Source organism: Semicossyphus pulcher, unplaced genomic scaffold, assembly GCF_022749685.1.
Source record: "Semicossyphus pulcher isolate SPU_LCO1_2020_fin unplaced genomic scaffold, fSemPul1.0.p SCAF_9, whole genome shotgun sequence".
NCBI classification, from domain to species: Eukaryota; Metazoa; Chordata; class Actinopteri; order Labriformes; family Labridae; genus Semicossyphus; species Semicossyphus pulcher.
Window position 1 is genome coordinate 26,184,609 of NW_027211770.1, and position 14,147 is coordinate 26,198,755.

The 14,147-nt window shown below is 40.2% G+C and overlaps 1 protein-coding gene across 1 annotated transcript in view; it reads left to right on the forward strand.

Annotated features, from left to right (window-relative positions):
* gabbr1a (gamma-aminobutyric acid (GABA) B receptor, 1a) overlaps nt 1-14,147 on the forward strand; it is an 87,503-nt gene that overhangs the window by 55,622 nt on the left and 17,734 nt on the right. Inside the window, exons 16-17 of the mRNA XM_069655652.1 lie at nt 7,950-8,100; nt 13,250-13,382. Coding sequence (XP_069511753.1) covers nt 7,950-8,100; nt 13,250-13,382 — 284 coding nt within the window. The remainder of the gene's footprint in view (nt 1-7,949; nt 8,101-13,249; nt 13,383-14,147) is intronic.

Consider the following 14,147-nt stretch of genomic DNA (forward strand, 5'->3'; position numbering starts at 1 on the left):
CTGGAGAGGTGACATACTTGTGCCTGGACAGAGTGTGCCACTAATCAATCCTGCACGCCTCGCCGGCCCGCAGAGAGGAGCCTTTTTTTAGGCTTTTAAAGAAATGATTTGTTGCCTGGGCGTAACTGAACTGAGAAGAGGTAGTGATTCCAGGTCAGTGTCGGTGGCGAGGGACCGGCGACCTGTATGCATGTAGGCAGCGTGTCCTTCGCCAGGCCGGCTGCCAGCTCTTTAGTTTGGCTTGTTGCAACGTGACGACTCTGTGTTAGCCCAGTTTGAACACACTGAATGAAAGTTGCTCTCCAGATTGTCCGTGGTGACTTTTATTAACTTCATTTGTTCCTTGTTTCCTCTTCTGGAGCTTGATTTCATCTGTACTGTTTACCAAACAAAGACACATCCTTCTGACATCTACTTGTTGAGAGGAAATGAGTAATTTCCTGCTTTGTGGAGCTGACTCACTTCTGGGAAGTTTTTTTTATGACGGGGGGACGCTTGATTTGCTGCACGCTGACAGGGTGGAGCACACACAGGGGGTCACAACTTAACCCCTCCGCTTGTTTTCCTGCATGTTTACCCGGCGCCTCCCTGCCTCACTTTCTCGCTCTCTTCCACTTCAGCTCCGCTCTCCTTCTAATCGCTGTTATAGAGCTGGGTCTCCATGGCAACACCCTGTTCTGATTCCTTGATCAAGGACGGAGGAGGCTTTAAACGGTTCAAACACATCGACTGAATGGACTGTCGACACACACACATGCACACACGTGCATACATAGCACTGAGTACCTCTATTATACACATACACAGTGTTAAGAATCTCATTGTCATGCATCACATAAAGGTAACGGTAATACGCTTAATTTGTAAGCTCCTTGTATTCAATTGAAATTCAAAGAACTTTTTCTGTTAGGAACTTAATTTGTGTAAAAGCATCCGTGCATACACGACACGTAACCGGACAGACTACAAACAAACGTTTAAAAAACTGGCAGTAACAAGAAGTTAATTAATACACTTAAAAAAGTCCATAAATGAATATATAATAGGGTCACGCACCCAAACTAGCTCATGCAGAGGATTGAGGTTGATGTTACTCATGGCACCTAACCAGGCTGTTATGTTGAAAGTGGTTAAATACCTAAAGTGCCTTATGTCAAGTTATTTATTTAAACATAAAACAGAAAAATAAATTAATTAAAAGGTGGCAATAAATCAAAACAGACGGGATTGATAAGAATAAATTAGGAACAACATGAAATTAAATAAAAATACAACCTTAAAGCTCCTGTGAGAAACTTTAGGTTTGTGATGATTTTCGCGCGCCCCGTGGACAAAGCCTTTTCTCTTTGCTGATTTTGTCCTGTACATGCTTAAGTGGTAAAAAGAGGGGCGGCTGTGGCTCAGTGGTAGAGTCGGTCGTCTTTCAATCGGAAGGCCAGAGGCTCGATCCCCAGCTCCCTCAGGCTACATGTCGAAGTGTCCTTGGGCAAGACACTGAACCCCAAATTGCTCCCGGTGGCATAGCCAACGGGTATGAATGTGATATCTGATTGACAGTTGGGCACTTTACGTAGCAGCCTCTGCCTTCAGTGTATGAATGTGTGTGTACATGGGTGAATGTGACATGTAGTGTAAAAGCAGCTTTGAGTGGTCGCAAAGACTAGAAAAGCGATATATAAGTACAGTCCATTTACCATTTACCATTTAAAAAACTCTGTTATAACAATTGTATTCTACGAGTAATTCTGTTGATTACAGAGAACAGCAACTTTGACTGACAGTTGCCTTTTCCAGGGAATAATTGCTCTTTAAAGTGGTGTTTTTAAAAAAAAAAGTCTCCTCCTGCTTTCTTTAACAGTCATAAGTATCAATCACTTTACATTTTTGCCCTTAAAAAATGGAAACAAAAGCAACATGCAGTTGATCAATTCGTCTGACACCTGCCCCCCCACCAGTTTCAGACATTAAAAATAACTATATAGAAATAATCAATCTTGTCGCTGATGGTCTGGCTTGCTTTTATAGGTCATATAGAGTCATCAGAATTAATTTCAGCATGTTTCATAACCAGCGAAAAACCTTTCCTTAAAGGAAATTGAATAAAAACAAGGTCAAAAACAGGTGATATTTCTAAAAGGGGGGGTGGGATACTGTTTCAGATTTTAAGACATATATATAATGTTACAATGTTGGATGTCCAGACTAAACGTGGGTGAAGTTTTAAATCTGTAGGTAAAAGTATGTTGGCTTCTCAGCTCAGTCTGCAGGCTGCTGTGAACGCCAGGTTTCACACAGTTTTTTCTGCACGCTGCGCTTTGTAACGTCACAAAGTGCAGCTTCAGCAGGCTTCAGAGAGTTGGCCAATCAGAAGGACGTGGGCTTGTAGGGGTGGGGTTTCTTAAAGGGACAGAGCTGACTGAGTCGTTTCAGGCAGAGGCTGTATTAGGGCCTGCACAGAGCACCAGTGTGAGAAAAATGAGGAGTTTTTTAACTGTAAATGATGCTAAGCTACTCCACAGAGTGAAATATGAAGCTAGAAATTAGCATAATACCCCCCCCCCCTTTAAAACTGTCCTCCTACTTTCATGCTGCTTCCTTTAAAAACCTGGCACCTACGTTTCCCAGAATGCAACTAGATTGACTAGAAAGAATCTACCTCAAATATTGTCAAGACAAGTAAAAAAGAAAATCCTGTCCTTCTCTTAACATAAGCTAGCTTCACAACATACTGTTGAGAAAGGCTCTGCTACGAGGCTGTATTTGTTATTAGCGTTGTTAAAAACATCAGCAGGATTTTAATGAGGTTAAATTACTTCTGGAATAAAGACTGTAGGTTCCAGTTTCTCTTTGGCTCGCCGTGTGCTCTCCTGACTTGTTTTTGTTAAAGCTCGATCACAACATGGCATATGTTACACTTTTAGAAAACATATGTGACAAGTCTGGGTCACTGCACATTTGTGCTACTTTTCAACACGTCAACACGTGTTGTGAGTGCTGTCAAGGCTCTCATGTGGTTTGTATAGAGGATACGCTGTAGCTTACACAGAAGGACATTTCTCGTTCTCTTACAATCTCATAAACAACGTATTTTCTTTTAGGTCTCATGAACGATGTTTAAAGCCTAAATTGAAGCATAAACAGGAAACCTACAGGTCTTTAAAAATACAGTGATGTTGGTTTTGAAATTTATAGGCAGTGCTGTAGGGTAACATGAAACTAAAGAGTGGGGTTTTTATAACTATGTGTTCCGCACAACAGAGGCTGTTTACCAACACATCCGTAACAATCACTGTCACTGTGGCTTACTACAGAACTTAGGAAGCTCTTCGTCTCCTGTTTTTTGCAGCTTTTGATTTCAGGAAAAATTGAAATGGGTTTTTATGCATGAATAGTGTGCTGCTTAACCAGGTCCAGATCAAATTGATGTCATTAATTATAGCACTGTTAATTATTGTTATATCCTACTGGGATCCTGGCTGGCATGATCATGAAATTACATTCTCTGTGGTATAAAACCGTCTTTAAAAAGCTTGAGTTTTACGTGCTGAACACTGCGGGCAGATGACACCAGAGACACATCGGCTGTGTGACGGCGGTGACAAGTTTCTAAACAGAGCATGATGGGCGTTTTGACACCCAGCGACCCTCGAGGGGGCGACACTGACACTTTCCTCTGACATCTGACACATCAGCTTCACGCAGCTCTGACACCCCGGCTCCGCTTCCTCTCTGACATACACACACTGTCTTTCTCACAAGTTCACACTGACTGTATGCACACATAAACACTCCCCTTCACTCACATGCATCCTCCAGAGTATATCCACTCTTCGCTCATGGTATAAGTGTACGTGCCTATCATGCATACACTAAATACACAGTCTACATTGGCATATGCATACTTTGGATTGCACGCACACACACACGGACACACAAACCTGCAAGCAGTCCCATATTTAATCAGACAGACAGTCAGAAGCTGCTGAGGGTGAAAGAGGCTCCCTGTCCATCTGCCCCTCTCTGAACCCCCTCACTGAGGACTCCTCTGGTTTATAGCTGCGCAGGCATGAATAATTAGGGAGTTTGTGTTAACACACACTTTTTAAACCCTCAAGCTACAACTCTGAATTGACACCAAAATTCTGGACTTGATTACTACATAACATTAGAGCATAATGGACATTTCGTGTAAATGATTAGAAACAGTTAATAGTTGTATATTTCACTTCTCTGTGCTTCAGCATTATACATATTTAATGAAGGTTCCTGCGCTGATTCTAACCCGTAGGCTGTGTACATGTGTGCACAACCGTGTGTACTCAATATGAGAAACAACAACAGAAAGTAGGATTTTTATTTAATGCATTAAGCAAACAGCCAGACTCAAGTGCATAGCGTGTTTTGTTGGTTTTCTTTGACTTGCTTTACCTCAATAATAAAGAGCAGCTCCAGTCATGTTTTAAGACATATAAAATGCTCTGCTTTAAATCATTAATTGTGTCTGATATATTTTCTCTGCAAAATAATTTTAATGTAAAAATCAGCCCAAGGAATCTCCAAATTCCCCAATCTGCATAATCCGCCCACTGTGCACATTTCCAACCGCCCCCTCCGTCGCAAAAACAGAACAAGTCTCTGCCATCGTTTAGTGGCAACTTGTTGAAACTTAGCTAGCTTGAAATGTAGTAATTAGTGGTAATAACGTTAACATTAGTAGTCAGTAGTGAGTTTGCAAAAATTACGATGACAGTTACAGCTGGCTCGCGCATCGCCACAGTGGTTGCCATACGTTACACATAATGATATGCATAGCGTCAACCCGTCCACGAACGGGATTGGCTCCTTAGGTTTGTGACGTCTCAAACCTGCCAATCTGAAAACGTGTTGTTCAGCCTGTCCTTGGTACACTGCGGTTTAAAAGCAGACAGGCCCAGCCATGGAGATGACTGCTGATGTTGTCCCTGATAAGTCTTGTAGCACATGAAGAACACCACATGGAGATGTTTACAAGGTTAAACACTTGATGTTCACTGGAGGGGGGCTTGAAGGAAATTCTTCAAAGCAGTTCAAATAGAAATGGTTTGAGCGACGTGCTGTGTGACCAAGTCTGAAATTAAAAGTGTTCATAGTTGTTCCAAGCAGCCACACGAGGAGATTGAGTGAAAAGCCAGCTGTTTTACAGAGCAGGAAGACGTGATCTAGTTTAAAAATACAGGCATAGCTGCACGTATTTTCTGACAGCTTCTCCTGGAAAACATTCACAGCGTTGCGCTCAGTTGTTCCTGTGAAAAGTGACAGAAATAGTTGTGTCAGGAATGAAAAAATAGTGCTGGAGAGAGAAGTTGAATCCCTGGCTCCTCGCTCACCTCTGCACAGCTGGTTTTGAAAAATGTTACAGAAATGGCCCCAATGCAGCGCCGGGGGAGGTGTCTGTGAAGATATTTCACTGTCTGAAAAAGCTTTTATGCAGCTTAAAGGCTTCATGATTTGCAACTATTGGTCAGACATTTTAAAATCTATAAACGAGTAGAGGGCAGTTTTTTCAAGTTTATGTTGTTTGTTTCTGTCATTAGTCCCTTTCACACAGATAAAGTGAAGATCTGACAGCCCTCGCTCTGACCTTGGCTGAACGCCCGGCATGCCTTGACGGGAATTTAATTTACAGATATTGATGTTAAACAACATTTAATGGACTCCCTGGCTGGTTTAAGCCGTAGTAAATCTGTAGAAAGAGAGAGAACCCGAGTGCAGCGTTTGAGAGAAAGTGTAGAGAATATTGATAATAAACTTTGGACATTTCCGGTAATGTAATTCTGTGTAATTCTGTGGCTAAGCACTTATGTATATTGTACTGAAGCTGCAGGCTTTAGTCTGTGTGAACTGCGATGACCAGATATTGCATGCAGCACTCAGATTAATCAGATCTGCTAAAGTCTCAGAGGGCTCAATGACCCGGTCATCACAAAAAGTTATGAGCAGTTATGCGATATAACTTTATTGCAGTAATTTTTTTTCTGCTTATACTGAACTTTTTCCACTCCTGAGCAGATTGTTCAGTCATTAAGAGATCCATTCAGTCATTCCAGAGAAGTGAGCGTGTTGGTTTGGCGTGAGGAAAGTGAAACGGCAGCATTTCTTCCTCCCTCGTTTCCACAGCTGAGCTGCCCTTCAGCAAGGCACTTTAACCCCAAACTGCAGCAGTGGAGTTTCTCAGTGGCCGGCAGAAAGGTCTGTGTATCTGTGTGGGTGTGAACAGAGCTCGCCCCTAAGCGATACTTCCCTGGTTTAATAAAAAGTTCTGTAGTATCTTCTGCAAAACTTTCAGTTACTCTTGTCTAGTATTGATTGCCCTTATGCCCGTCGTGCTCTAAGAATAGAAGAAGACAGACTGAAACTAACTTTAGTTTTCATTATCAGTTCTGCAGGTTATTTTCTGCATTAATCATTTGTCATCATAGTGTGTCAGAGCCAGCTGCAGATGTCTTATTTTCTCATATATGTTGACAAAAAGAAGCAGATTTTTACATTTGACAAGCTGGAACCTGTGAGTGTTTTTTTGTTTGCCTGAAAAATGCATCGACTGATTGGCTTTTGTTGCTCTATCTCTTGAGTAATTGTTTAATCACTGCCACTTCAAAGACGGCACACTTGATCTTATTTAACTTTGATTCGCAAAATAAGCTCAAGATCACCCAAACCTAAATATGATTACATACATAACGTATTTATATACTGTACATGACAAGGATATATTAGATTTAGTTATTTCCCTTATGTATCTATTTTCAACAACAAAACACAAAACATTAAACTACAGCTCCAGAAAAAATTAAAGCCCCCCTCCAGTGAACATCAAGTGTTTAACCTTGTAAACATCTCCATGTGGTGTTCTTCATGTGCTACAAGACAAATCAGGCACAACATCAGCAGTCATCTCCATGGCTGGGCCTGTCTGCTTTTAAACTGCAGTGTACCAAGGAAAGGCTGAACAACACGTTTTCAGATTGGCAGGTTTGAGATGTCACAAACCTAAGGAGCCAATCCCGTTAATGGACGGGGTGACGCTATGCATATCATTATGTGTAACCTATGGCAACCACTTCGGCGATGCGCGAGCCAGCTGTAACCGACATAACCGTAATTTTTGCAAACTAACTTCTGACTACTCATGTTAACGTTACTACTAATTACTACATTTCAAGCTAGCTAAGTTTCAACAAGTTGCCGCTAAACGATGGCAGAGTCGTGTTTTGTTTTAGCGACAGAGGGGGCGGTTGGAAATGTGCTGAGTGTGAGGGACTATGCAGATTCAGGAATTTTTAATGAGGGAGAAGGAGGAGATGCCTTGGGAGGATTTTTACAAGGTAATTAAACGTATTTAGCAGAAAAAAAACAAATCAGACACAATTTATTATTTCAAGCAGAGCGTTTTATGTGTCTTTAAACATGACTGGAGCTGGTCTTTAAGAGACTACCCAGATGTTCCTTAAATCAGCATCTCTCTCTACATGTCACGGCCAGCCCAATCCAGATATTCGAGCTCTGAAAAACATCTTTTGGTTTTCTTAAGTAGTCGTCATTTTCTGCAAACAAAAGATCTATGAGAACATTTGGAAGTAGTGAGAAAGGTTGTTTACAATAAAACAAAAGTTCATGTCACACAAACACAAACCTATAAATAGAAGAACCAGAGAAGAACAAATGTTCGCAGTGGTCTCTTCATTTTTTCTGGAGCTATATAAATATGTAAACTGTGATCTTCAGAAGGATGCAATGGGTGCCCAATTAGACAGTAGAATATCACCAGCTTTACCCTAAGATCCTATTAATCATTTTGTAGATCAGTTGGTTAACATACAGACGTGGGATGTGTCATTATAATTATGAAAAGACGGTTCCAGAAGCATTCCTTCTCTCTCTTCACACCTTTTTTTCCTCTCTCTGTTTAGGCGCTGGACCTCCGGCTGATCGGACCGTGGTGATCGAGGAGTACAGGTTTTTGTCTCAAAAGCTGTTTGCAGCCGTGTCCGTCTTCGCCGGGCTCGGCATCCTGCTCGGCATCGTCTGTCTGACCTTTAACATTTACAATGGAAACGTCCGGTGAGTTCACCAACAATGAAAGAGAATGATCGAGGGCTCTATCAGTTGACTCCCAGGCTCACACTGAAAATGCACCGAAGTTCTGTATATGTATTTGTTTTAGCCCCAACAACAACTCAAATAAACCACACAAATTAATTAAAAAGTATGTTGAAAATCAATTATTTGTTGTGATGATTTGTTGAAAAGGATTTTAGCCTTTCAAATGTAAAAGTTTCCCTCTTCTCTTCTTTTTCATAGAACACTGAATCTATTTGTTTTACTGAGTGAATATTGGACAGAAGATGACATTTGAAGATTTGATTGTGGGCTCTGGTAATTGTAATGAGTATTTTCACTCATTATTAGAGAAAGTAAGAGGCAGAATATTAAGAACATTTTGCTGTCATGTTTTTATTTGAAGTGGTAATCTTGAAGATCTCAGTTTCGTTCTCTTTGACACTTCCCAGATATCCAGACAGTGTTGCGTGTGAGACGTCCACTGTTGGCTCCGGTTGTAACCCTTGATTTTCGGCCCCTTTCCTTTTCCGTTTGCCTTCATCTGAGCGTCAAATTTGTTTCTATCTTTGGATTTTTACTTATTGTTGAAGTTGTATCTGTAGTCATCCATCTTTTCTTTGTTTGTTCAGCCATAGTAGATTACTGTTTACTCGCAACACTCGCAGAGACCGGAAAAGCAGCCGCTTAGCTCCGCCTACCCTCTCTGGCAGACCAACCACTGCTCGCTGATGGAAAACGCGTCACTAACTGGGCGCTGCTTGTGATTTTTTACGTGAATGTCGGCACAGACACCCAGTCTGTAATACTGCAAATGCAAAGGCTTTCATTCAGCGATAGATAGAGACTTAACAGACATTTATTTAAATGAAAATCTTTGACACTTTTGGTCAAATTTAATGTCAAATTCAGTATCTCTTCATGGTCCGCTACACAACATGATTCCAGCCAATTAGCCACAGGAGGTGTATTGGTTATTGCTTGTTATAAGTTATTAGTTTGAGTTGTTTCTCTGTAAATGTGCGTCCTTTGTTTAGCTGTGGAGTTCAAACGTCAGCAAACTTTCTCCAGAAAAGCATATGCCCAATTTAAGAGGGTGCTACAGTGTCAATATATGATTAATGGGCTGTTGTTGTTTGGATTGGCTCCCTTTATGTTTGTCCTTCAAAGAGGCACTATGGATGCAGGATACCTTGGATAATTGTCAAAATGAAGTTGTCCTCCGCTGAGCGAGGTCATTGTTAAAAGGATTTTTTTTAAGGCAGAAAATAATGAGAATTGATAGATGAATAAAATGGGCCGTCAGAGGTTGAAAACATGCTTTTGTTACATGAAGGTCACCTGTTTGCGGAGCTACATTGGCTCTGAGTAGTGAAATGATTTCCTGTAACAGCCTCCAGCTGCTCCGGCAGGGCTGATCATGCTGTTGCATTCTCTTGTGTGAACGCGATTGTTTTTTTAGGATATGAAACAAAGAAAGAATGATTCCTGTTGTACACTGAAATCCTTCCCTCTTTTGAGGTTGATGTAAACGCTGAAGAGCACCGCTGAGTTTCGATTTTTGGGACTACAAAGTTAGCGATTTGGGTGTGGCTTTTCTGGATCCAGCAGCTGGTTTCATTGTCGCAGCTTAAGCATAGCCCTAAACCAAATGCAAATAGACTTCCTTTTAAAAATGTCTTTTGATCTCGGATTTCTAAGCTTAATACATGTCTGTGAACCCACTGAAGCATATCTCTGAAGTCTTTAAACATAGTATTTTTATGTTTGACCTGAGTCAAAGTGATTTAAAGTCCCATAAGTCCACAAGCTTATCAGGAGTTTTTGGGAAAGCGTAGAGGTTTGTTCCTTTGGGTATCTCTGGCTGGCTCCAGTGTGCCAGTCAGGCCCTCTTCCAGCTTTGATTATATTTCAAACACAGTTTCACCGACGGCTGCTCTCGGCAGCCAAAACACTCTGAGTCAGATCAAATCAAATCAAATATATTCAGTAAGCTGTTTTTACAAAACAAGTTTTCTACCAACTGACTTGTTAGGAGACAGAATTCATAAACAATTCACTTTTAAAACAAGAACGAGTCTAACGCAATCACTGTATTTAACCTGAAACACTGCTTAACAACCTGAAGGAGCTATAATTCCTATTTTTATTTCAGATATGATCGAATGACAAAGTGAAAAAAAATCAAAAGGGGTCTCTGGAAGGATTGAGAATTATAGAGTCAGCACATTGTTCAGCTGTCTGGCCTGTAAACTTTTGTTTACGCTCTTAGCATCGTGTTCCGTCATGGTGGGCAGCAGTTTGCAGCAATAAAGCTCCAAAAAACATGCTACACCAAACAGAAGACAGAAACACTATGTGACTAGTGGAGTTCAGTAAAGTGGAGCATTTAGCGGCTAAAGTATCAGATATTTCCCTCAGGAGGTGGTGGAGACCCAAAACGGAGCTAAAAGATGTTACCTTGTTAGGAGACAAATAACCGGTTCACTTTTAAAACAAAAACAAGTCTATTGCAATCGCTGTCTTTAAACTGAAACAACAAAACAATTTGAAGAAGCTGTAATTCATGTTTTTATTTTAAAAATTATTTAATTTATAAATAAAATCTAAAAGGGGTCTCTGGTAGGATTGAGTATTATAGATTCAGTACATGCTTAAATCGCTGGCCTGAAAACTACTTAGAGTTTACTCTCTCCACCACAGTGGGCAGAGTTAGCAGCAGAAAACCTCAGAAAAACCTCCCGCTACACCACACAGAAGATAGAAATAGTATGTGACTAGTTTTTGAATAAAGTGGAGTTACCTGATAAAGTATCAGGTATTTCCCTCAGGAGGTGGTGGAGACCAAAAGAAGAGCTAAAAGATGTTACCTTGTTACTGCTGGATGGTGAATAAACAACTGTTTGCTTTCATGTTCCACAGATCAACTTAAAAGATAATAATATACCAACGCTGTATGTTCTCAAATTATTTTTGCCAGCCCCAAATGGTAAAAAGAACCCTGTTATTGCAGGCTTTCGAATCATCTATTGTTGAGTGTAGCCAGCGGTGTGATCTTTTGATGTCTTGAGTGAAGCCTCAGTTATGTTTGATCACAGAATATCTTCTGATGATGTGAAACATCAACAGCAATCATCAGCTCACATAAGAAGTTATTATATTAAAAACTATTCAACAATTCAGAGAAGAAATCTACACACAAAAGATAAAAGTCCTCAATCGAAGTAACCACAAGACCTGGTGCATGATAAGGAGCGATCGCAGCGCTTCACATCAGAAAAAAACTCCTGCAGTGCATCACACATCATATATTCATGGTGTGTAACAGCATTAAAGGTTTTTCAGGGGTATCAGAGGTTGGATTGGGGCCAGTGTGCATGTGTGTATACGTTAAAGCCTGTTTGTATGCAGACTGCTTGAGTGTAAGGCTCTACAGTAAATACGCAGTGTGGCCTCAGGGCGACAAATAGGGCAGGTCAACAGGATGAAAGAATAAATAAGAAACACCTACTGCTGCAGGATGAGCTGGAGAGGGTGGGTGCGGATTAAATCTGGAGTTTTTGAGAAAATAACAACAGTGAGATTTATTCTAATGTAGCATCAATACACAGACAACAACTCAACCGGATAGAAATCACTGCACTTATTTTTCCCTTATTATGATAATTACTTTTTGCCTCATTATCCTTTTAAGCTCCTGTCTTTACTTCCACATACAGAACAGGGTGCATGATTACCACAGCCACGCTTTAGCGCAGTGACAAGATTTTAAAACTTTCATCTGATGTCAGAAAGGTAGGCAGAAAAAAGAAGCTTAGGACACCCACAACGAATTAAAGCAGCCACTGCGAAATGATGCAGAACACTGTGTTAACCCACGTTATGAAAACACATCGTTCATGTCATAAAGCCATGCTGTTAGTTTAGTTTAGGTTTTTAGATAGACCCCTCGACTCCCTCAGATTGTGTTCAGTTCAGGAGTCATTTAATCTTCTACAACTTAAATATACATGTAAATAAATAATAAATTAGTAATCACAAGCCATATTTTATCATTGAAACAGTGACAAATCAAAAAATGTGTAGGCTGAAGCTTTAGCTTATTATTACTACCATCCCTTTTTAAATTACCGTAAAATCTGGATATAAGTCGCAGCCTATTTTGTGGTATCCCAGAGGGTAAAAAGGTTTTCTTTAGCTATTTATTGATAAAAATGTGTATACACAGTATTTTAACACTATCTAAACACATTCAAAATGCACACAAATTACAGCCTACCATCTGTTTTCACCATGTCGAGTTACAGCTACCGGTGCTGTAGTTGAGCTCAGCCTACGTATTTTGATTGTTGTGAGCATGGCAGCTGCACTTGCGGTCATGACGGCGCATGTCCGTGACGAAGCTTTAGCTAGGATATAGCACCATTGTCAAGGTAGAATACCGTACCACAATAAAAAGCCTCTCTCTGCATTTTATACTGGCATATTGGTCGCACCAGTATGTAGGACACAGCCCAGTTTTTAAAAGAAAAAATTTATTAAAAGTGCGTCTTATACACCGAATTTTACGGTAATTATTTTGTACAGATCCCTTTAGTTTTAAACCCATTTAAATGTGTGTTTTTTTTACATACTTGCCAACCATTTAAAGCCCAGAGACTCTTTATCTATCTACTACTATAAATGAAAAAGAATCCTTATACTTAAAGAGCTGGAACAAGCAAATGCTTGACATTTTCTCTTGAAAAAGTACCCTAAAAGAATCTTAAAAAACTGTACGTTTCACCCATGATAGTCATTAGTGCACTGACTTCACACTAATTAAACTAATGACTGTCAGTCACACATTTAAGGAGATCCCCCGGGAGGAGCCGTGTTCCATATTTGGACCTTTTGTTCAGCACTGTGACCAAACCCTGTCAGACTGTCTTAACCAGGGAATAAAGAAGATAAAATGTAATTTAAATAACAACAGGAGAGCAATTAACAGCAATTGATGACATTTCTAAGAGGTGACAGCCGAACGACCACACAATTAATGCCTTTTTACCTACAATTTCACAAATTGTACCTTTAAGCAGACACTGTAATTTCTAGTGTTTCTCTAAATGAATTCATTCTTTCTCTCTGTGTGACTCCGTCTCTGTTCCAGCTACATCCAGAACTCCCAGCCGTACCTGAACAACATGACAGCGGTGGGCTGCATGATGGCTCTGGCTGCAGTGTTCCCGCTGGGGATTGATGGTCACCACGTCCACCGCTCACAGTTCCCCGTCGTCTGCCAGGTAAGAGGAGAGAGAGAGTGCCAGATAAAGAGTAAAGGCTGGATGTTATGTGCAAATATTTGGTTTCACTGATTTGACTCTAGTACCAAAACAGCAAGTTTTATAACGTGTTGAAAAAAAGCTTATTATGTTATTAATAAGTATAGTGGAAATTAAATTAAGATAAGATAGAACTTTATTAATCCCGAAGGAAATTATAGTGCCAGATAGCTCCAAAAATACAGTAAAAAATTAAAGGAATACAAAAAACAACTCCAATTAAGGGAGCAACTGTGCATCGGCTGAACATCGGAATCGGCCGATATCGCCCGCGTTGACAGACATCGGCCCATCAACAAATAAGGTGGCATGCACCGATGGCAGTAGCCGATGTTTTTATTATCTAACAGCTTTAAGTGTGCAGTAAATTTATACACAGAGGTATTTATGTTTTCAGATTTTTGTTAGGCTATGTAGGCACTGAAAAATGTTTGTATTATGACCAGGTGATTCTATAACAGGCTGAAGAGGAAAAAAGATTATTTTTATGTGAAAGAAGTTCAAATCAAAAGATGTATAGGGCTTTCTCAAAGAGTGTGATGAAGGCCTGAATACATTTATTCTTTTATAATTAAAGTTAATTTTGTCCCCTTATCCAGACGAGGGCATTCATGATTACAAAAATTACATTTATTGAAAAAAACATTGGCATCGGCCACCGGCAAAATTGTTGTTTTAAACATCGCTATCGGCCCTGATTTTCTCCCTAACCCAAATATAAGTGAA